At 36.8% G+C, this 24,489-nt stretch overlaps 1 protein-coding gene across 1 annotated transcript in view; it reads left to right on the top strand.

The window, feature by feature from the left end:
- The window catches only part of TSPAN5 (tetraspanin 5), a 221,452-nt gene that overhangs the window by 159,923 nt on the left and 37,040 nt on the right, over window positions 1–24,489 (top strand). Inside the window, exon 2 of the mRNA XM_044680959.1 lies at window positions 15,944–15,994. Within this exon, the coding sequence (XP_044536894.1) occupies window positions 15,944–15,994 (51 nt within the window). The remainder of the gene's footprint in view (window positions 1–15,943; window positions 15,995–24,489) is intronic.

Raw genomic sequence — 24,489 nt, 5'->3', positions numbered from 1 at the left:
GTCTTGCCTCTGGACTTCAGTGACTGGAATAGAGTGAGGCTGACCACTTTGAGCAACTCTGCCTCACTTAAAATCCAAATATACTCACAAGTCAAGACATCACCCTATGATGTCTGTGGAAAATATATGTAAGGTAATGGAGTCACCAGGGATATTATAATAAACTAAGGGGTTTGTGGGAACACACTCTAGGATTTATGAGACACTGGACCAGGGTGGAGAGACCAGAGTTTACTGGATTTCCACAGGAATGGCAGTTGATCTTAACTGTCACTCAGCTTCCACTAGGCCAGAGTATAGTAACAGGCTAACAAGGTAAAAGGGACTTAACAGCTTTAATTATGTTTGACTAAAAGGTGGGAAAAGGATTTCTATACTTAAAATCTAAAGGATAAAACCACAGGGCAATGGGAGGACTTATTCTACTCTTATCTAAGTGATCTAAACTAACAGGGCCCAAGGAGCTATAAATGGAGTCTCTGGGTTTCTGCCTCAAACCTGGAACCTGCCAGGCTTGAGTACAGCTCTAGGGGCTTTGTGGCTTTGGGATTCTCATTGCAATCCACTGATGATCTCTGGATGCCAAGAGCTAAAGTTGTCTCAGGAACCAAGTAGTGAGGGTTTTGCTTGAAGCACTGTCCTCTAGTTCTCAAACTTCACCTCTTCCCTTGGCTTTGTAGATTTGTCCTTTTGCTAGATGACACACCACACAGGATCCCAGGGGAAAACAGGAAGCAGGGTGTCCTTTGCTCTGAGGTCTCCCAGGCTGGCAACAGTTTTTGCCTACCACTAATGGAGTCCACACTCAGGGCACAGACACACTTCCTCCTCCCTCATTCCGTCCTGGAATTCCCAGCTCCAGCTCCTTCCTACTATGTACAACTTAATTCCTAATCACTAGCTAATCTAATCTTCCTCACAACATGTCATTGGTCCTCTTTGAAAATGAAATACAAACAAAATAACAATATAGTCTCAATGCACCAGGCATGAGTCAGATGGCTAAAAATCCAGGCAAGAGGAACACTTGAGATTTCAGACATTGAATAGGAAGGGGACCTTGAGCAAATTATTTCTAGATCTCAGCTTACCTATCTGGAAATCTGGAAAATTAGATACTTAAATTGGTTTTTCTAAGGCATCTTTTATAAAAATCACACTAGAGTTGAAGTCTCAGCTTTGCATCTTAATACCTTGGGCAAGTCTCTTTATTTCTTTGGCTTTGGGGGCCTTCATTTCCTAAGCTAATAAATGAGAGTGATAGTCTAACTTTTTAAAGACCTTCCAGTTCTTAATCCTACTAGCAGAGACCTATGGAATCCAAAGACAAAAACAAGGATTCCAGTTTTAGAAGAGGCATGGTATGTGGTAAAGAGCTTTGCTTATGGTGTCAGTCAGTTGATAAGCTTTAAAAAAAACCCACCTTATCCTATGTCTTAGAATTGATATTAAATATTGAGTCCAAGATAAAAGAGCAGTAAGGGCTAGGTCATTGGGGTTAAGAGACTTGCCCAAGGTCACCTAACTGGCAAGTGTCTGATGCCAGATTTAAACTCAGAACAAGTCTAACTATCCATTGAGCCACCTAGCTGCCCCTCTAGCTATGCTTTTAAAATCTAGCTTTCTTCTGTTCAATCGGTTACTTATGAAAGCTAAAGAGTTTGCACAAAGCAGGAGACTTTTTCTTAAAAGAGATTTGGGGAATGACTTTTGTTCAATAATTTAAATGCTTGGCAAAATGGCATTGCCATAGAAGTCATATTGAAGATGAGTAAGTTAAAGCCAAGCAGCCTGATTTATATTCCTGCCTGAAATGCACCTGTGACATGAATGAAATGGAACATGAATTAATCACCCAGGTCGCTCTATTCACTAACCATATTGTTTGGTGCTCACTTGCCTGGAGTGACTCAAAGGGCTTGCCATGAGCTGTTTTTTCATGAGCATGATGCTACCGCTATAAATGAGTATGGATGTAATGAGTGTCATCAACCATTTATTTTCTCATGGTGCTTTTTCCTGGTCAACCAGTATTAAATCTAACCTTATACAAAAAACACAAAAGTCACAAAACAAAAGTAGCATTTAAAAAAAAAAAGGCCTTGATCTTCCATCTTAGAATCAATACTATGTATTGGTTCCGAAGTTCCAAGGCAGAATATCAATAAGGACTCAGCAGTTGGGGTTAGGTGACTTGCCCAGGGTCACACAGCTAAGAAGTGTCTGGGGCCAGACCCCTCTCTAGACCTGCCTCTCAATCCACTGAGCCTCCTAGATGCTCCCCAAAGCAGCTCTTCCCTAAATTGTGTTTATTTTTGAAGTCAGATCAAATCTACTAGAGCCCTTGAATAGGTAAGTGAGATGATTGTACCCTGCCTCACTTCCTCAGTTTTGTGGCATTTATTCAACCATTAAATGCTGAAGAGAACCCAGGTTAAATTAAAGAAGTGATTTAAAAATACAATTTAAAAGTCTAAACATGTTAGTCCTCTGCTCAAAATTCTTTAGAGGATCCATATTGCTTGTGGGATAAAATATTAGCTTGAGCAGTTAAAACCTTCTTCAATAGGATTCCTACCCCCTCTCCAGGCATTTTATATTAACCCCCTTTACAAAGTCCACATTCCAGTCAAGTGGTCTCCAAGCTGTTTATTCATTCCTCAAACTCCACACTTAATAACTCATCTGAGAAACCATCTCCCATGCTTGGAGATGAACTCATTTTTCACCTTTTATCTTTTGAAATTCCTATCTTTCTTCCTACCTTCCTTCCCAGCATCTATGCAAAGCCTTTCCTAATTCCCCAGCTAATAGCACTCCCTCCTTTTTTCTTTCTTTAAAAAATTATCTGAATGTTACATTAAAGTTCCCAGGTATCTCCTTTTGTCCCTCCCCTCCATATAGTAGAGAAAGCATCGTTTGATAAAAATATGCTTGAATAAAACTATGCATTGCTTGTTTCTGTTTATCAGTTCTTTTTCTGGAGGTGGGTGTACATTAGTCATTCTTTAAATAATATTTCTGTTATTATAAATAATGTTCTCCCTCCCTCTTGAAAATACTTTTATTTACTTAACTGGAAACATTATATATATATACACACACACACACACACATTCTACCACCTACCCACCCTAACCTTCTCTTCGAAGGCAGTGATTATTTTCTTTTAGACTTGGTATCTCCAGTTCTGACCATGATGCCCAGCAAATTTTGTTTTGTTTCAGTAGTGTCCAACTCTTCATGACCCCATTTGGAGTTTTCTTGACAAAGATAGTGGACTGGTTTGCCATTTCCTTCTCTGGATCATTTTGTATTTAGATTTAAGTTAGTTTAGCTCATTAGATGTGGAAACTGAGACACAAATAGGGTTAAGTGACTTGCCCAGGATCACACATAAGTGTCTGAGGCATGGATTCGAACTCAGGACTGGCACCTAATATTTGTTGATAATAATTATTGATTGCTTATCTTTGGGGAATAGCTGAACAAGTTGTGGTACATGATTATGATGGAATACTATCGTGCTATAAGAAATGACAAGCAGGATGATTTTAGAAAAACCTGGGAAGACTTACACGAACTGAAGCAAAGTTAAAAGAGCATTTTATAAGAAGAACATTTTATACAGTGACATCAATATTTTTTAACGAAAAACTCTTGAGTGACCTAATTATTCTTAACAATGCTATTACCCAAGATAATACCAGAGTCACGATGAATGTCATCTACCCCTTAGAAACTGCTGATAAGAGCCTGAATGCAGAATGAGACAGATTATATTTTACTTTCTACTTTTTTTTGTTTTCATTTGAGATCTCTTTCATAAAATGACAATATAGAAATATTTTTTGCATGATTGTATCTGAGAAATCTATATTAGATTGCCTGCCATCTCAGAGATGATAAAGAATAGAAAGGAAATGAGGGAAACAGAGAGAATTAGAGAACTCAAAAAATGTTCAGAATTGTTTTTACATATAATTGGGGAAAAATAAAATATCATTGAAAGAAAAAATAAAGTAAAAAATTTTTCAGCTGGCAAAAAAGTAACTGTTGAATGCATACAGTCATTCTTTTGATTTCTCTTTAAATTCATGAAAGTTGATTTCAACTTTGATCTGAATTATCAAATGTCACATCAGCATACCATTCTACTATACTAAGGTCATTTTGATATATTTATCCTTTTTCAGATGAGAAAAACAAACAGCAGCAAAAAAAAAAAAAAAACACAAAAGAAAATAAGGCTGCTGATGCACATGCCCCTCCTTCCATCTGACAATTTTTATTCCTCATGATACTGTTCACCATGACACTCTAGAGCAGACTTAATAGAAAAGGAAAATTGAGAAGTGCCCATACATGGAGTCCGTCCAAGATAACTGCTGGTAACTACAGATGAAGTCTTAGTGTTCTATCTCAGAGCACCGATTGATTCTTACTGCAATTTGCTCTATCTCTAAATTAATTTCCCATGAGCCTTTGAATAAATAGTTGAATAAAGACAAGGACAAAAGAATTATTGGTCAGAACCATTTCCACTGTTGAACATGAGATGATAGTGAGCGCTTGCTACTTAGGGGGCTCCGTGTTAAACCATCATTTACTTCATAGTAGGCAGTTGGTGATGTTCTTGGCTGGAAAGAGCCCCATTACATTTCTTTTTATATCATCATGAAAAGTTGGGAAGGGGAGGAAAGCTTGCCAGTCAGCTATTCTTGGTTCATATCCTGAAGATGGCATACTTAAGCTGCATGTTCATTTTTATACTATTTCCCCTTTATGCTTTATTGTGCCAAGGGTACAGATCCCAGATGCTCGTGTATATAAAAACATTTTGTTTATACACCTTTTGTGGTGAAGGAAGACAATTGGCTTGAGTCTTTTCTCTTTCTTTTTTAAACCCTTACTTTCCATCTCAGAATCAATACTTTGTATTGGTTCTAAGGCAGAAGAAAGGTAAAGGCTAAACAACATGGCTTGTCCAGGGTCACATAGCTAGGAAGTGTCTGAGGCTCTTGAGTCTTTTTCACAAAATCCTTGGATTTGGATCCCCCAGATAGATGTATTCTATTCTGTATTCATTTTATTGGATTGCTCTCATAAAATCATAAAGGAGATATTGTCCCAGCTAAATATCGTTAAAGACATCTGATAATAAATGGATAGATAAAAGCAGGAAAGAGCATGAAATGACATTGACTGTTATTTTCTTGAGACAGTGTTGATTTAGGCAGATTTGTAACATCTGTGATGATTAGCTTTCTGAAGGTCCTGGGTTTCTAGAATAAGATTATAATAACCCAGCATGGCTTCATAGGCCAAGTGACCATTTACATGGCTCTCTTTGTCAGGAAGATCTAGTTCATTATTTTTATGTAGACGTAAGGCTTGTAATTTCAATGTTCAGTAAGATGTCATCCTGAGCATCTTTGCTGTCAGTGTTAGCAGAGAGGATTCATTGGGAGTGGAGGTGGAAGTCATTCTTATGAATATAAGGAAGAAATCTGAATACATAACCCAGTGCCTGGCACATAGTAAACCCCAAAGACAGGCTTTTTCCCTTTCTTCCCCTCCTTCCATTGTTTTTTTAATTCTATAAAGATGGGAGGGAGTAGGGGCAAGAGGGAAGTTTGGTTTTCCATCATACATTAGCCAGATTCTGATCTCTTGATTTCATTTGCTGTAGAGATGGAATTGAGGACTTTAAAATTAATATTCAAAAACTAAGTATTGTATTTAACAAAATTTTATTAATAATAACTAAAGTAAGAGACCTAGCTATTCAGCTCACTTGCCAGAGCAAAAGAGGAAGAGGGAGGAGCTACAGAACTTATAAAACAATAACATGACCACGCAAACATGGTGGCGCAGGAGAGATTAAAGGGAATTTTGGGAAATACTAAGGGATTTCTGGGGAATGAAGTCCAAGGTTCAAAATCTCCATTTATATAGAATCAAGTGAGATATTTTCTATAAAGCACTTGGTAAACATTTTTCTGCCTCTGTCTGTAAATGCCAGCTATTGTGATTTTCATTTAGTTTGTTATATCATAGTCAAGCTTGTTTTTCCTGCAATAAATGGAAATTTATTTATTAAAACAATAAAGCAAAGTGTTTAGAATACTGGGTAGAATAAATCATGGAGTTTGTTCCTTTGGAACTTTAAAAAATATATTTGCATTAAATGACTGAACACATTTTATTAACTCCTCTGACAGAACTTATCTACCGCCTTGCTGTTACTTTTTCCCATGATGATTAAGAAGCACCTTTTTTGACCTTTTTAAAAGCTTTTTTACAGTTAGGCTACAACCTACCTTTCCAGGGGGATTTTTCATCACTGTCTCTCATGTATTCAGGATCCCACAGGCAAACTGGCTTACAAGCACAATACACAACATTCATCTCCTACTTCTGTGCCTCTGGGTGGGCTGTGCCCATTGCTTGTTCATTCTTCCACTCTCTGCCTTCTGGAATCCATGGCTATACAGCCCAGCTCCAACTATGAGAGTCTTTTCTTTATCTCTCCCTAATGTTCATGCTTCCCTTCCCCAAATTGGGCTTTATAATGGGGAAAACCAGGGAAGGTGCCTTAAATATTAAACATGGGCTCTGTGGGTGGATAGGAGACAGGAAGGGACAATAGGAAACGACTTTACAAGCCAGGGAACCAGGTTTAACTACAAGGGAAAGACCACTGACTGAAATGAGAGTTAAGCCTGACCAACTGTCACTCCTTCCCCCCCCACCCCCCGCCCCAGCCTGGAATAAATACAGATTAATACATACACACAATGAGGACCTAAAATTACTAAAAACACACAGGGAATCAGTTTAATAATAATATGAGGGGATTGGAAAGGGGGTTAGGTAAACTATGGCTAACAACCCAGGACTGGAGTCAAAAAGGGTAAGATCCCTAGCCAGCCTGACTTCTGCCAGGCTTTGACAGCTTAGCTAAGGATCTGGGGAAGAGGGCTTGAACTTGGGATCTCACAACTCTTCCAGGGATGTTACAGGATGCCAGGAACCAACTCCTCCAGAACTGATGTAGCCAGGTAGGGATTGAAGTCTGCAAGCGGTCCACTAGTTCACAGGCCACTTCCCTACTTAGTGTCACCTTGCAGGATTGATGTCCTCTGCTTTCAACCTTCACCACTCTCCAAGATCCCAAGGAATCAGGGTACAGCTCCACTGGCTTTGAGGTCTCCCAGGGTCAGTTGCAACTTGTCCCAACCACCAAGGAGTCCTTCTCAGAGAGTGAGCAAGCTACTTCCTGCTTCCCCATTCCGTGTGGAATTCTCTAGCCCTTCCTGCTAAGTCTCCTACATAATATATAATACATATTACATAATATATTATAAAATGTATTTAACTATAATTATGTATAATTTAGCATAATTTAAGTATATGTATTCACATTTATTATAATTATATATAATATAGTATCTATATTATAAAATATTATTATTATATTTAAATATTATTAAATATCATATTTATATCTTTTTTAAACATTTACATTCTGACTTAGTATCAATATTTGTATATTGGTTCCAAGGCAGAAGAGTGGTAAGGGCTAGGAAATAGGGTTAGGTGAATTCTCTAGGGTCATACAGCTAGGAAGTATCTGAGGCCAGATTTGGACCCAGGACCTCCCATCCTCCACACCTGGTGCTCTATCCACTGAGCAATCTAGCTGCCCTCTGTATCACATATATTTTTCATTTATTCCTTTCTACCTATTATTTCCCAACAGCCAAATGTAATCCCCAAGATTGCAGAGATGCTCTCATTTTTATATTCTTTTTTCTTTTAGTTTATTTATTTAATTAAGAATATTTACATGGTTACATGATTCATGTTCTTTCCCTCCCCTCATGCCACCTCTCTCCCATAGCCAATGAGAAATTCCACTGTGTTTTACATGTATCATTGATCAAGACCTATTTCCATATTATTAATATTTGCAGTAGAGTGATCATTTAGAGTCTACATCCCCAATCATATCCTCATTGAACCATGTGATCAAGCAGTTGCTTTTCTTCTGCATTTATGCTCCCACAGTTCTTTCTCTGGATTTGGATAGCATTCTTTCTCATAAGTCCCTCAGAATTGTCCTGGATCATTGCACTGCTGCTAGTACAGAAGAAGTCCATTATGCTTAATTGTGCCACAGTGTAGTATCCATCTCTGTGTACATTGTTCTCCTGCTTCTGCTCCTTTTGCTCTTCATCAATTCCTGGAGGTTGTTCCAATTCACACAGAATTCCTCCAGTTTATTATTTCTTTTAGCACAGTAATATTCCATCACCAACAGATACCACAATTTGTTCAGCCATTCCCCAATTGAAGGGCATCCCCTCATTTTCCAATTTTTTGCTATCACAAAGAGTGAGGCTATAAATATTTTTGTACAAGTGTTTTTCCTTATTATCTCTTTGGGGTACAACCCCCAAAAAAGAGCTTTTAAAAAGGGCTTTTAAAACCCTTTGGGCATAATTCCAAATTCCCTTCCAGAATGGTTGAATCAATTCACATCTCTACCAGCAATACATTAGTGTCCCAATTTTACCACATCCCCTCCAACATTTATTACTTTCCTTCGCCATCATATTAACCAATCTGCTAGGTATGAGGTGGTACCTCAGAGTTGTTTTTATTTGCATTTCTCTAATTATAAGAGATTTAGAATACTTTTTATGTGCTTATTGATAGTTTTGATTTCTTTATCTGAAAACTGCCTATTCATGTCCCTTGTCCATTTATCAATTGGAGGATGGCTTGATTTTTTTTGTACAATTGATTTAGCTTCTTGCAAATTTGAGTAATTGAGCTTTGTCAGAGGTTTTTGTTATGAAGATTTTTTCCCCAATTTGTTGCTTCCCTTCTAATTTTGGTTGCATTGGTTTTGTTTGTAGAAACCCTTTTAAATTTAATGTAATCAAAATTATTCATTTTACATTTTGTAATATTCTCTGACTCTTTCTTGGTCTTAAAATCTTTCCTTTCCCATAAATCTGACAAGTATACTATTTTATGTTCACCTAATTTATTTATAGTTTCCTTCTTTATATTTAAGTCATTCACCCATTCTGAATTTATCTTGGTGTAGGGTTTAAGATATTGATCCAATCCTAAATCTCTCCTATACTGTTTTCCATTTTTCCCAGCAGTTTTTGTCAAATAGTGGGGTTTTGTCCCAAAAGCTGAGATCTTTGGGTTTATCATACACTATCTTGCTGAGGTCATTTGCCCCAAGTCAATTCCATTGATCCTCCCTTCTGTCTCTTAGCCAGTACCATATTGTTTTGATGACTACTGCTTTATAGTACAGTTTAAGATCTGGTACTGCTAGACCCCCATACTTCACTTTTTTTTTCATTAATTCCCTTGATATTCTTGATGTTTTGTTCTTCAAAATGAACTTTGTTGTAATTTTTTCTAATTCAGTAAAAAAAGGTTTTGGTTCATTTTTGTATTCTTATCCCCAGTACCTAGACAATGTTTATTGAATGGAACAAAGCATTATCACTAGCTAATTAGGCTTTGTCCATGTGCTCAAAGAAGAATATGATTGTTCTTCTACATTTTCATTCCTGATTGGGCACATGGATTCCTTTTCTGAATTGATTTTCATTCCTAGTCAAAATAGTCCATTTGTTGTATAAATTTATAGAGTTAGAAACTAGATTTAGATTTAGATGGTGTGAATTAAAATAAAACCTCAATCCTGATTCTTTAGAGCTAGCTATATTACCATGGACAATAATAGCTTAATCTCATGAAACCTTGAGTTTCTCCATGTATAAAATGGGCTTAATTATACCTGCACTGCTAGCTTATAGAATGGAAGCACCAACTCTGGAGTTCAAATCCTATCTCTGGTGCTTATTATCTGGATGCCCTTGAGCAAATCATTTACCTTCCATCCTGGGTCTCTGTTTTTTTGTCTGTAAAATGAGGGGGTTGGACTAGATCAGTGGTTCCCAAACTTTTTTGGCCTACCACCCCATTTCCAAAAAAAATTTTACTTAGCCCCCTGGAAATTATTTTTTTTTAATTTTAATAGCAATTAATAGGAAAGATAAATGCACCTGTGGCCATCACCGCTCCCCTGGATCACTACAGCACCCACCAAGGAGCAGTAGTGCCCACTTTGGGAATCACTGAACTAGATAGATTTCTGGGACTCTTTCCAGCTCTAGGTCTATTTTCCTATGAAGCATCAATGAGATATGAAATGTTCTGTAAGTCATTAAAGTATCCCTTATAAACTTCAGCTATTATTAAACTATCTAAACATGGGTTAGACAATGTCTATGTTTTCCATTAAATGTGCAGCTGAACATTTCCCCAGATGTTCAAATTGTGACTGAATGTAAATGATGCCCCTTTGAAAAGATTGTTGGAAAATGAAGCCAAAGTTAGTGAGAGAGTTTAGATAAGAACTCATAAACCTGCAATCTGTTGCCAGATTGCTTTCAGGACCAGGACCATATTTTATTCATATCGATTTCTCTTTTGAGTAAGCAAAATTGACCTCCATTTTAAAGTGGGATCTCAAAGTTAGTGCGGGATCTTGAGCTTATCTGTCCTGAAAGCAAAGCACATAAATCAGAGCGTTAATTTTCCACAAATCCATTCTTTAAGAAGGAAATAAAAAAGATTTGGGCTAGTCAGTCTTTTGTTAAGTACTTATTTTTTGTTAAGTATTTTTGTTAAGTGCTAGGAATTCAAGGATAAGTGAAAATGTCCCTTGTCCTCAAAGAGCACAGACTCTAATGGGAAAAGTAGATGAATTCAATGGTGGTCCTTTGGTTGAGCTTGAACAGTCTTTGGGAGATATTGGAGGGTAGAAGGTCTATGGGGTCATGAAGAGTAAGACATAATGAACAACTGAACAACAAAAGGATAATGGCATCAAGAACTGAGAAAGATCCCTTTAAGATCCCTTAAAGACTTGGCAGGATCCCCTCACTTTTACAGCTTACTTGCACAAAGTCGTAGGGGAAAAAATAGTAAAGCTAGATTTGATTCAGGTTCAGACTTAGAGTCAAGTTCTGGCTGTCATTGGATATTCATTATACTCTAAAAGGCATTCTTGCATATAATTGATAACATTTGATTGCTAGTTTGCATATCATTTAGAAATAACATATCCCTGTAAAGTGGTAGTTTTATTTTTCCTTCGTAAAGGAAGAATTTATTTTTTTAAAAAACCCTTACATTTCATCTTAGAATCAATACTACATATTGGTTCCAAGGCAGAAATAAGGGCTAGGCAAGGGGGGGTAAGTGATTTGCCCAGGGTAACACAGCTAGGAACAGTCTGAGGCCAGATTTGAACCCAGGACTACTGTGTCTAAGCCTGGCTGTCAAACTTAGCCACCTAGGTGTCCCAAAGTATTGGTTATTAATCTTTGAAATTGTGTTCAATGCAAATGAGCATTCTCTGGGTCTCAGAATGAGGTCAATCTTTTGTAGGTTTTCCCAATAAGCTAAGTGTGCCTCCAATACTGTATGTCCTTTTTTTTGGTCTTCTTTTCCTTTTTGCCAGTTAAAAGCCTAGCTAAGTACTGAATGCTTTTTCTTCATAGTAAACTCAACCAATTTGATATTTCTGTGACATAGTATGGAAAGTGACCATTTTGTGGCAACACTGCACATTGACTACTTTGCCATTATCTTGGAGGGATGTTCAAGGAAGACTAGTACCTCTGGCATGAGGGCTTGTTGAGCCATTTTCAGGGCTGCTTGTCTACCTTGAGTGTCTATCTGTCCCCCAACTCTCACTAAGAACAGTTTGTTCCAATGTCCATGAAGGTAACTGAGGCAGGTGCTATGGAATACTTAGTGCTTGATCATACATCAAAGAAATCAGGGTCATCCATCACATTCTAAGCTATCACCAGTCATCTTGCCTCTTGTCTTTATATTTCAATGACTCAAGAAGAGATGGACTGATGAATTTTGCAATCCTGCCTTACATAAATCTAATTCATGAATGAATCAAGACATCATCCTGTGATGCCATTGGTTGTCTTGGAAAGCAAGGGATGGATACCAGCTTAAAAAGACATTACCAGTATTATCTTGGAGCCAATTAATTTTCTATCTAAATACTAGTGTTCTTTCCTTATTCTCTTACCATTTTGGGAAAACCATTAATATTCATCATGTTTATAAAGTTCTTGAAAGATCATGTCAGGAAAAGTATAAACCCTCCCAAAATCAAAATGCCCCCACCCAATTGATGAAACAGGAGAAAGCCCAGATTGACATCCTACATCATTCTATTTTCATCTTCTTTTGAGGGCTTCATTTCTGCATGAGGATTACTTAGGTGTGTCAATCCTATAGTCAACTTGGATGGAAAGACACAGTTTTCCCTTCAGGTTTCCCTTTGTCTCTATGATCCCCCAGCTATACATCAGGTAAACCAAATTTTTCAACTCCCTACAATACAGAGGAAACAGCATTGTGAGGTTAGCATGTGAGGACCTCAAGCACTAAGAGTCACAAGAAATACAATTAGGGCACATGGCTTCATTGCTCCAAGCCATTTAAATCTCTTATTCCACCCCCCAAATAATGACAGTGTTTAAACATTAGAACAGGCTGCCAAAGGATTGTCCCTTGAGATCTTTATCTCAGATAGGATCGATAATTAACTGTCAGTATCCATCTTGTATGCTTTTAGCTTTCCTACATACAGTCAGGAACCTAAACTGGATAGTATCATAGTTTATATTTTATTATAGAGTGTTTAGCATACTTTATCTCCTGAGCTTCTCACTACAACCCTGTGACACAGGTGAGAGGTATTGTTTTCCCCATTTTACAGAAAAGGAAACTAAGGCTTAGAGACTTTAAATGGCTTGCTCATAACTGGTGATTCCAACTTTATCTCTCCTGACTATTTAGCATTCTTCCACTCTCCCTCATACTTCTCTTCTTTAGAGTGCCATCTTCTATTCCTGTAACTAATTCCTAATTCCATGTATAACTGTATGGATAGAAAGGACAGTGGGACTAGTATTGAATGATGGGCTCAGAAGACCTGGTCCTGAGTTCCAGATTTACCATTAAGTAGTCATTTGAATTTGGCCAACTTGCTTGCTTCCTTTTGTCTGTTTCTGTTTTAAAGCAGGGATAATAATTTTTTTGAGGTTCTTAAAATTGTGGAACTGTAAATCTGAGTCATTTAATAGTCTACTTGTGAGTTATTACCTTATCTCACTCCCTGTCACATTTTTCAGTAAGCAAGTTTAAAAACTTGACGGCCCTCTTATAAATGTACTCTAAATAATATATAATATAAAATAATGTGTATTTTAAACAACTTGGTTATAAAGTACTATCATTTTAGATCTTAAAATACTATTTTGTGGCATGACAGCTAAGCGACACCATTTTGTTGTCATTTCAGAATTTTAAAAAAATTCATCCTAATGAATCAACAGTTGAACAAAATTGATTGTATCTTGTAGAAGCTCAGTTTCCTCTTTAGGAATGTGTTTAGGAAGAGTTGATAATATCTAACAGAATAATAGCCTTATATTGGTTGAAATAGGTCTCGTATGTTGAGTATAATTTTGGATTTTTGTAGTCACTGAACTATTGATTTGTAAACACCTCATGTAATCAATCATCTAGCATTTGCTAAGCACCTACTATGTTCCAAGCCCTGTGATAAGTGTTGCAAAACCTAAAAGCTTAAAGATCAAGGTATTTCCATATCAGGTCTGACATTTTTCATCTCTAATCTTTGGAATTTAGGCTGTAGTCCTTCTGATTTGGATAGATTATTGGACTGGTCCATCATCTATCCTCTAACCAGTCTGGAACAGGAGAATGACAACTTGTAGCATGTATCCTCCTGGAGTGTAACTCCTGGGCTATGAATCCCTTTCTGGTGTGTTGTGATGTATGAGAAGCCCATATGTAGCTTTTGGAATGGTTCCATTGGGTGAACTTTGGTTTTTTGTTTTGGGTTTTTGTTTCCATTTTATTAAAAAAATTGAACCTTTTTCATTATCTCCATTTGGTCTAAAGTTTATGGAAGTGTGCCCAGTCCAGGAATGAGATATAGGACAATTATTTAAGTCTCTGAAGACCTCTAAATGTTTCTAGAAATGCCCCCCCACTCCACTTCTTGGCAGAGATTGGGCACCATGGATATAGGTTACTCCATATGTCAGACTTTGAGGATTATTTTGATTAGTTTTATTGAACTATTCTTTCCCTCTTTTTTATAAGGGATGATTCTCTGGGAGAGGGAAAGGAATACATTGGGAAATGTACAGGATATAAGAACAGAGGCTATCAATAGCATTTATTTTTTTAAAAAACAAACTGCAAAAGTGTTTTACTCTTCTCATCATGGATACTCTTTGAACATATTTACCTGAGTGATAATGAAAGATGGTATGATACAGTGGAAAGAAGGTGGGCTTTGGAGCCTTTTGGCTGGTTCAAATACTGTGTTGGTCATTTGCCTCTGTGATTTTGGGGCCTTCCACTATCCTGGGTCTCTGTTCTATTATATATAAAAGAAGAGTTTAATCTAGATATACTTGAAGGTCTCTCCCAGCTCTATATCTACAAACCTGTTATTATGTAAGGAGCTGATTGAAGGGACAATGTGATGACTTATAATACATAGGACCTTGAGTCAATTTGTGCCAGGCATTGTACTAAGTGAAGGAAATACAAAGAAAGACAAAAGGCATTGCCCACTCTCAAATAGCTCACAGTCTAATAGGGTAGACAACATGCAAACAAATAAATAGAAATATATAAGATACAGTTTTATATATACATATATTTTTGTCAAATGTCTTCTGTAATGGAGGAAGGGGAGGAAGTTAACTGAATATCTTAATATTTTAAATGTCCCAAATAAATATTAAAAAAGAAAGCTCAGGGGCAGCTGGGTAGCTCAGTGGATTGAGAGCCAGGCCTAGAGACGGGAGGTCCTAGGTTCAAATCTGGCCTCAGACACTTCCCAGCTGTGTGACCCTGGGCAAGTCACTTGACCCCCATTGCCTACCCTTACCACTCTTCTGCCTTGGAGCCAATACACAGTATTGACTCCAAGACGGAAGGTACGGGTTTAAAAAAAAAAAAAAAAAAAAAAAAAAAAAAAAGAAAGCTCAATGAAAGTGACAAGTGTGGAGAATGTAGTTATGATAAAAATCAAGACATTTATCTTAATGATTGGGAAAAATAAATTTGTCTTGGAAATACATTTTCATGCAAAATTCCTTTCATTATCAAGTATGCACTTAAATGTCTTTATACATCTATAAAATATGTGGGGATGTGGGTGTAAAATTTTCTTTCAAAGAAATTATATGTTAGGGCTAAAGCTTATAGTCAGACAATACCTATATCTTCTCTTACTGGATCTGGCAACATTAGGCATGATTAATATTTGTTTGTTTGTTTTTTAACCCTTACTTTCTGCCTTAGAATCAATACTGGTTTTTGGTTCCAAGGCAGAAGAGTGGTAAGGGCTAGACAGTGGGAATTAAGTGATTTGCCTGGGGTCACACAGCTAGGAAATGACTGAGGTCTGATTTGAACCCAGGACCTCCCATCTCTAGGCCTGGCTCTTGATCCACTGAGCCACCCAGCTGCCCCTGGTTTTTTCTTACCTATCAATAACTAATAGAATGATGGATCTCCAGATAATTAAACATCTTCCCAAATTGCTTCCTTCAATCCTAGTTAATGGTGAAATGATTTGAGCCAATGGATTTGTGTGGTTTTCTCCCTCTCCCTATGAAAAACTGAAATTCACATTGTTTAAGAAGTAGATTTTTCAGCGAAAGCGAAAAAAAGAATTGCTAAAAAGTTGAATTTTCCATTTTTTTACCGTAAAAATATCATCAGTGCATACCATTCACATGACTTTGTTTGTTTCTTTCAGTTCTTGGGCATAGCATTTCTTGGAATTGGACTCTGGGCATGGAATGAAAAAGTAAGTTGAAAATATTCCTCTTTTGGTGGGCGGTTACAAATAGCATGCTATGCTCCATATTTTCTTTGGGTTTTCTTGTTAACAGTTGGGTAGAAAGAAGCACAGTCAACACTAAATAAATATTCTTGGAGATCATTTGATTGCTTTTTTTTAAGACTGCTGAAAAACAAAGGTCCCAATAGATATTTGCAACAAAGCAATTACAGGCATAGCTAACATGTCTTACATACAACTACATGTGGGTCCACATAAAACACACACACGCTCACAGGTATATCTGTTAAAATTTGATCAGTAACAGAAGTAGAACTTAATGAGTTTCAGAATTAATGATGGATCAACCATGCAAACATTTATGAAGCACCTATGATTGTCTAAGCAGCTGATTGAAGGGACATTGTGATGACTTTTGTACAGTTAAGCACTAGGCATTTGGGATACAAAGATGAAAAATGAATCCCTCCCTGTTCTCAGAGAGTTTAAGAGTATAACATAAAAACATTTCTGGAGTCGATTATGCTGTTGGACAAAATTTCAAGAATTAAAGAAGGGTCCATGATACTTTTGAAAGTAGCAATGATTATTGGAGATGCGTGTATAGTACAGAGCATTTTGTAGATATTAAAGAAACAACATAGGCTAGGGTGCTGGAAGGAGAACTTCACGTAAATATTATGAGTGCTTGGTGCTGACTGTTAAGTATAAAAATGTGCTCTGAACTTATATCTAAATCTTGTATAATGAAGGAAAATCTGGAAATATGGGCTATTCTAGTTCTACGAACTAGGTTGGTTTGCCATGTAATTTACTTTTGAACCTTCTTACCCACCCCATTTCAAGCCTTTATTTTGGCTCCCATCAGGGTTTTAATTTTCACACTTTAACCTCTTACAGTTGAGCTTGGGCCCTATAATTAACTATGAGCTCTTTTCTCTTAGAAATATAATAGTAACATGATTAACATGTATTGTTAAATCTTTATAATTTACTGTAGTGAAAGAATGAGTTACTGGGCAAACATATATTCCAGTTAACTAGATAACAGTTTAAATTTTGCTTGATTAGTCATGTTCCACCTCTCCTTCCCTTATCCTCCTTCCTTGATCCACCTTATGCCCAAGTTGGATTTTTGAAGGCTAACATTTGCCAGAAAAGAGGATAATCATATCTTTTTTGTTGTTCAGTCATTAACTCTTTTTGTTATTGTTCAGTGATTAACTCTTCATGATTTCATTGACCAGGGCATACCAGATCTTTCTATCCTTCACTATCTCTCAAAATCTGTCCAAGTTCAAGTTCATTTTTCATGACATTATCCATCTCATCCTCTGCCATCCCCTTCTCCTTTGGCTTTCACTTTTTCCCAACACTGAGGTCTTTCCCAATGAGTCTTGTCTTTTCATTATGTGCCCAAAATATTTAAGCTATATTTAGAGGTCTGCTTTCCAATCCAGAAACTCATAGCATTTAGAACTGGAAGCTAATCACCACTTTTGACAAATTAGCAGATGGGTGTTAGAAGCCTAAAGTGACTTGCTGCCTAAGATTACACAGAGAGAAAGCTACAGAGCCTAGATTGGAAACCCCAATCTATGCCTATAAATCCAATACCTTTTTCTTCTATAGTTGCTCACAAAATGTAAATGGACAGTGGTAGGTAGGTAAGTAGATAGATAGATGGATGGATGAATGGATGGATGTGTAGATAGATAGATAGATAGATAGATAGATAGATAGATAGATAGATAGATAGATAGATAGATAGATAGATAGAGTTAATTAACATATTCCTGAGCACTTTTGAATTCCCATTAGGTCCAGTATTGATTAATCTGTGCTAGTTTAAAGATATACATAGAAAGAAGAATAAATATTTCACTTTCTCAAGCCTTTAGCTCACTAAGTACCACACAACACAACTTAAAACTATGTATTTTATTAGCTTTGGGGTCAACTTTCAATGGAATATGAAAAAACTATTATAAGGTCTTTTGGCTTTAAGCCTTTTGGCTATTTGTGTGTGTGTGTGCGCGCGCACGCGTGTGTCGGTGGGTTGGGAAGGGTGTCTTAATTAGGCATGTTAAACTGTCTTTTATTTCGCCACTTGGTCTGAATGTCTTCTTGGAATGTAATCACTACTTCTTCCTATCAGTGATTAAATTTCAAAGTAAGGGACATTCCAATTAATGGGAGTGGGAGATAAAGTTTTGAAGTATTTGACCACTCAGGGTCAAGTACATTCAGTTTCTTCCTGATCAAGTTTTCTTAATTTATTTATTTAATTTTTTGGGGGAAAATCTTATTATTTAAAATTATTTAAAATTATCACCTAAAAACAAACAAACAAATAAATGAATGAATTATTTGTTTGTTTGGTTGGTTGTTTTTGAGGGCCTGATCAGATTTTTTTTTTTAAATTATTGCTTTTGAGGGATAGTTAGGATCTATGTTCTTCTGTTGTAGAAATTACCTCCATCCATGCAGAGCTGCTACTTGTCTCTGTCTTCTAATTTTAGAGTTATTTGATACAATGAGTGGTTAAGTAACTTGAGAACTTGAACCCAAGTCTTTGGAATTCTTTTAAATTCCTATAATGTATTTTCACCTTCGAGTGCTTTTTTGTTCAGAAAACTTCTGTTTCCTCCTCTTTGTAGGATTTTGAGAGTAGGTGCTATGGCTTTTTACTTAGCACTATCATATGCAGCATTCAGTTTAGTGGTATTCATTTAAAATAATTTTTTTAAAACTCTTCCCTTCTGTCTTAGAATTGATAGTAGGTATCAGTTCCCAGGCAGGAAAATGGTAAGGGCTAGGCAATTAAGGTTAAGTGACTTGTACAGGGTTATATAGCTAGGAAGTGAACCCAGGATCTCCCATATCTTAGCCTGGCTTTCAGTCCACTGAGCCACCTAACTATCCTTACGTTCATTCTAATGGATTAGCCATTTCCTAATGGATGGCCTGCTAATTTGTTTCTAGTTCTTTGATATTTCAAAAAGTATACAGCAGGATTTTTTGCAGTAATAAAGAATTGGGAGGAAAGGGGCCTATGGATTTGGGGATGGCTAAACAAGTTGTGTCACATGAATGTCAAGGAATAAGAAATAAAAAATATAAAAGATTCAGAAAAACTGGGAAGACTTATGAATTGAATCAAAGTAAAATAAACAGAAGGAAGAAAACAATTTATATAAACTTAGAGAGCCTTGGATCAATGCACAACTAATTGGGACTTCAGATGGTGAAGCATGCCTCAATAATGAGGTGATAGACTACTGAGTACAGAACAAGTCATGCATTTTTAGATATAGATAATGTGTTCAAAGTTTTTGTTTTTTCAGTAGCAACATATGGCCATGAGAGTCCTGCAGTGGAGGGTAACTGACATGCTTCAAACCTATTGGTGAATTAGGGGAATATCTACCCCAAGCATGTGAAAACTTCCTCTGGCAGAATGGGTGGATGAGAACAATTTGTCCCAATGGCCATGAAGGCAGCTGAAGCAGCTGCTGTGGCATTCTTAGAGCTTTGCCAGACATTGAAGATGCCAAAGTCATCACTGCATTCTGGGGCCTCATCAATCATTCTGACTTTTGTTTTGTCACTGGACTTTGATGACTCTGAAAGAGAGAGTAAGACCAACATTTTTGTACAATTCTGCCTCACTTAAATCCAACTCATGCTTACGTCATCACCCAAAATGTTATTGATCTTCTTCAAAAACAGATAAACAATACCATGCCTGTGAGAATTGGGATATAAGGAAAGTTGAGCACCACAGAATTGACTCTTTCAAAATGTGATGTTGGAGGTGACAACAAGGAGTTCAAATTGGCCAATATTTAAAAGAATTAATTCAAACTATTCACTGGAAGGTCAAATGCTAAAGATGAAACTTAAATCCTTTGGCCACATAATGAGAAGACTGTAGAAGACCTGATGTTGGGAAAGATTGAAGGCAAAAGAAAAAGGGAACATCAGGAGATTGAGATGGAAAGATATGAAAGTAATAAACTTGAATAAACCATGAAAGTAATAAACGTGAGGTCAGATAGATTAGGGAGATGGTGGACAATGGCAGGATTTGGTAAGTCTGTGGGTTCACGCAAAGTCAGACATGACTAAATGACAGTACAATGGCCATTGTTGATTTGCTCTGTTAGACATTACTTCACTACTTCATTAATAAAACATTTGAAACACATGGTCTAGTGGAGACCACAACTGCCTTTGGTGTATTGAGTTGTTGGGACGGGAGGTGAGAGAAAGACAACTAAGTATTAGGATATGGACTTCCCATCTCCACCTCCCTAATCAGGGTGGAATAACCCCACCTGAAGCTGTCCTCTGCTACTGTGAAGGGGCACCCATGCTGTGTTTCTTACATCAATTCATCTTTGATCCATGGGTCTTGGACTCCAGTTTATAATTTGATGGAGCCTGGGAGCCCTAGGGATACTCTAAAGAAGATGCTGCATGGTTGCTATAGCAACTCCAAAGGACATGTTGTTGAAACCCTTTGGGTTAACTTCTAAAACAAGCACAATTTCTGAGTAGCCAGCACAGGGAGGCTGGGCTGGGTGTTCCCCACTGAGCTCAAACACAGCCCAGGAAATTGGTAAATCCTGTTGAGTACAATAAGGTGACAATTATTTTAAAAAATACCTAAAAGGTAGATCTCCAAATTGGGTCACAGCTGGTAGGATGAGCTTTCCTATAATAACTAGGGCTTAAAACTTTTTTTTTATGAAAGCAAGAACAGGAGCATTGGGGGCAGTATTAGTTACTTCTTACTGTTATTTGGTGCTAGGACCAATATTGGATTTAGTATCTAATAAGTATAATCATTAGGACTATCATTAAGATGTGGATTAAGCCCTACTTAAATCCCTACAGCAACCTAAAAATATCACCTTCCCTGAAACAGCATACAGACAAACAATAAATGATTTAAATCTCTTTGAGCAGTACAAGGGATAGCGGCTGGTGCTGGTGCTGCTACTGAGCTCATATAGCTACAGTTAATTTCTCTCCTGAAGGCCATAGACTCCAATCATGCCTGCTTCTGCAATTCAGGCCAAGCTCAGTTCTATCTCTTTTCTCCCCTCCATAGCTCAGAAACCCTGAAGTCCCAACTCCCTAATGGCTGCTGGATAAAATGAGATATTTCTAAAGTGCTTTGCAAACCTTAGAGCAGAATACATAAACGCTAGCTTTCTTCATCATTGTCATTATCATTGTTGTCATCATCATCATCGTTATCATCGCCATCATCCTCGTTGTCATTGTCATCATCATCATTAGAAAGCCAGGATTTTCCCTAACCTCTATTGGCAGATGGTAGCTGCACAGCACTCTTCCCTCCACTTTCAGATAGCTGGCCTCCAAGAGCTGCCAGGTTATCTGCCTACACTCACAACTGCATCCTTTAAAAAATGCCAGGATATCTGCCCACATCCACAGCTGCCTCCTCAAGCAATTGCCAGAATGTCTGCACACATTCATAGTTCCAACATCTAGGTGCTCCTTACCAGGGGGTCTACTCACATCCACAGCTCCAGCCCCAGAGGACCACCAGGTCAATTTTGCAAGTTTACAATCCTTCTATTCCATTGTTTTCTAACAGTTTCTAGCCAGACCCCCCTGCCTTCATCCCAGCTTCTCTACAGCCACATTCAGAGCTCACATCTCCAGTTGAGGACAGTTCCCACCTCTGCCTCATCCATCCTCATACCTCCAGTATCTGAACTCCCAAATCCCTCTGTACTGAAGCCTCTTCTACTCCAGTTCCTATCTCCAGCATGAGTAGGAACTTCTAGCCATTATCTCCAAAATCAAGATGCATGAAGCTATAACTCCCACCCAGGCTATCTTTAGAAGGCCCACCTCTCCTGTCACTGAGCCCCTTTGAATGGAGATAATGAATAAATACAAGAAGAAAGATAATGATACAGAAGCAAATTCTATGATCTAAAAACTCCAAGGGATAAAATGTCCCCCCAAAATACAAGTTAAAACAGTTGAAAGTGAGGCAATGATATTATGAAAAAGAATTAAATTAAGATATAAAAATGCCCAGGTAATTAAAAACTCAAATTCATCAATAGAAATATCACATAGCAGAATAATTTTGAATAAGAATAAAAGTTGAACAGAGGACAGCTAGTAACAAAAATAGTTCCAAAAATAACAGATCCTAAAAGATTAGTAGTGATATGCAGGACAAAATAACAGACTTGATGAAACAAGAGATATTTAACCTTAGACTAAATAGCATTCCAGAGGATGTTTTTAAAAAACAAAAACTAGACACCCTACTTGAGGTGAAGAAAAATTTCTCAACTAGGCAAGGACAAAGAGCACTTGCTAATGGAAAGAATCTAAAGTCACCCAATCTGAAGAAATCCTATGTTTCAGTTCCTGGGTCACTTAATTGTTATTCTTCAGAATTACGTAGTTTTCTTACATTTCTTATAAATATGATTAAATTACCTTCAAAAGTACAAGTTTGACTATAGTCAGATTGTTGAAGAATAATACAAGAAAAATGAAAACAATGGACAAAAGTATAAAAAATTAAAAGAATAGGATTAGATCCCCCAAATTATCTCTTCTTCTTCTTTTTTTTTTTAAACCTTACCTTCTGTCTTGGAGTCAATACTGTGAATTGGCTCCAAGGCAGAAGAGTGGTAAGGGTAGGCAATGAGGGTCAAGTGACTTGCCCAGGGTCACACAGCTGAGAAGTGTCTGAGGTCAGATTTGAACCTAGGACCTCCCATCTCTAGGCCTGGTCCTCAATCCACTGAGCTACCCAGCTGCCCCCCCACCTTTTTTTAGTATCTTTATTTTCATGGAGGTTAATTTTTCATTATCTTACTGTTCTCCAGTCATTCAAAAATTATGTTCAAACAAATGTCTGTGGAATAAAAAAAATGTGACTTCTGACCCACCGTGATGGGAATTGTTCTGTATTCACAAAGTTACTCCTGGATATTATTTGGGATTCTAGAAGCAACAGTGTCCAGAGGCTGCCAGTGGCAATTCATTAGGGAGTCATAAAGCTCTTCACTTCCCACCATAAACTCCTTGTTCAGGTTCTCAATATCCAAGTGAACCTGCGGATCTTCAGTTTGCTCTTGATCATTATTTGTAGTCCAAGCCTCTGACATGACTGGAATTTTAGCTAGATCTTTAGTGTTCTCCTTTGCAGAGGAGACATCCTGAACATTCCCACAAAATATACAGTTATAATTATATTCAAAATAAGGTTCAAATTCAAAATTCAAATATTTTGAACCCAAATTATCTCTTATTGATTTATGATTTGAAAGCAAGGGAATGTATTTCATTTCTTAAATGAAATTAAGTTAATGAATTTAAATTCATTAAATTCTTGAGAATTTATAAACAAAATATTCACAAATCAATCAATGTAAAACATGTATGTGCCAGATACTGTGCTAAGTACTGGGGATAAAAAAAAGCCCTCAAGGAGCTTAGAAAGAGATACCTACATGCAGTAAAGGAATTACTGGATTTAATTGTGTAGGTTTGTTTTTTTTAAACCCTTACATTCCATCTTAGAATAATACTGCATAATTGGTTCTAAGGCTTCTGTCTTAGAGTGATAAAGGTTAGGCAAAGGGGATTAAGTGACTTGCCCAGGGTCACACAGCTAGGAAGTGTCTGAGGTCAAATTTGAACCTAGGATCTCCCATCTCCAGGCCTAGCTCCCAGTCCACTGATCCACCCAGCTACTCCCTTTGTGTAGTTTTAATTTAATACTACTTACAGTTAAGATTTAAACAAATTGTGGCTTTTAAAAAATTTAAATAACATAACTTTTTATTTATTTTTAAATTTTTAGTTTAAGAAAAATAATAGTTTTATTTAAACAAAATGAACTTCCATAACACAGAAATAATCAAATTAGGATTTGAATCTAATGTGATTGACACAAAAGGAGAAAATTAAAATATCCATTAAAGGAAAGGAATCAACAGGAAACATTAAATTAAACTCAATTAATCTCAGTAAGAATTATGACAAATCACCAATGAACTAGCCTACAAAATTGTCTGGTCTAGACAAGTTCTTGGATAAATTTTTTTTAAAGTTTGAAATACAAATAATCTGTAGATAATGAATAGAGACCAACCAGTTTTCTGAGGCAAATTCCATCTTCACTTTAAACATAGTAAAAATACTACCTGAAAAGATAAAACTATAGACCAATTGAAATTAACAAAAATAAATATTTCAAACAAAAATAATATTTCAAATAATGAATTTGGCAAGGTAGGTATTATATAAGATAAACATTTTAAATGATTTCCATCCACATAATATACCTAAACATCATGAAAAGAAATTTTACAAATAAAATTTATTCACAACCATGAGAAAAAAACTACTTATGAATTAATTTGCCTACACATACACAGTATGGTATACCATGCCTTTCTATAAAGACAGCTAGTCAACTATAAAATAAT

The sequence above is a fragment of the Gracilinanus agilis genome, chromosome 6 (assembly GCF_016433145.1).
Source record: "Gracilinanus agilis isolate LMUSP501 chromosome 6, AgileGrace, whole genome shotgun sequence".
Taxonomy (NCBI): Eukaryota; Metazoa; Chordata; class Mammalia; order Didelphimorphia; family Didelphidae; genus Gracilinanus; species Gracilinanus agilis.
Note: the sequence above shows the minus strand (reverse complement) of the source record. Positions and strands in the feature narration are given on the sequence as shown.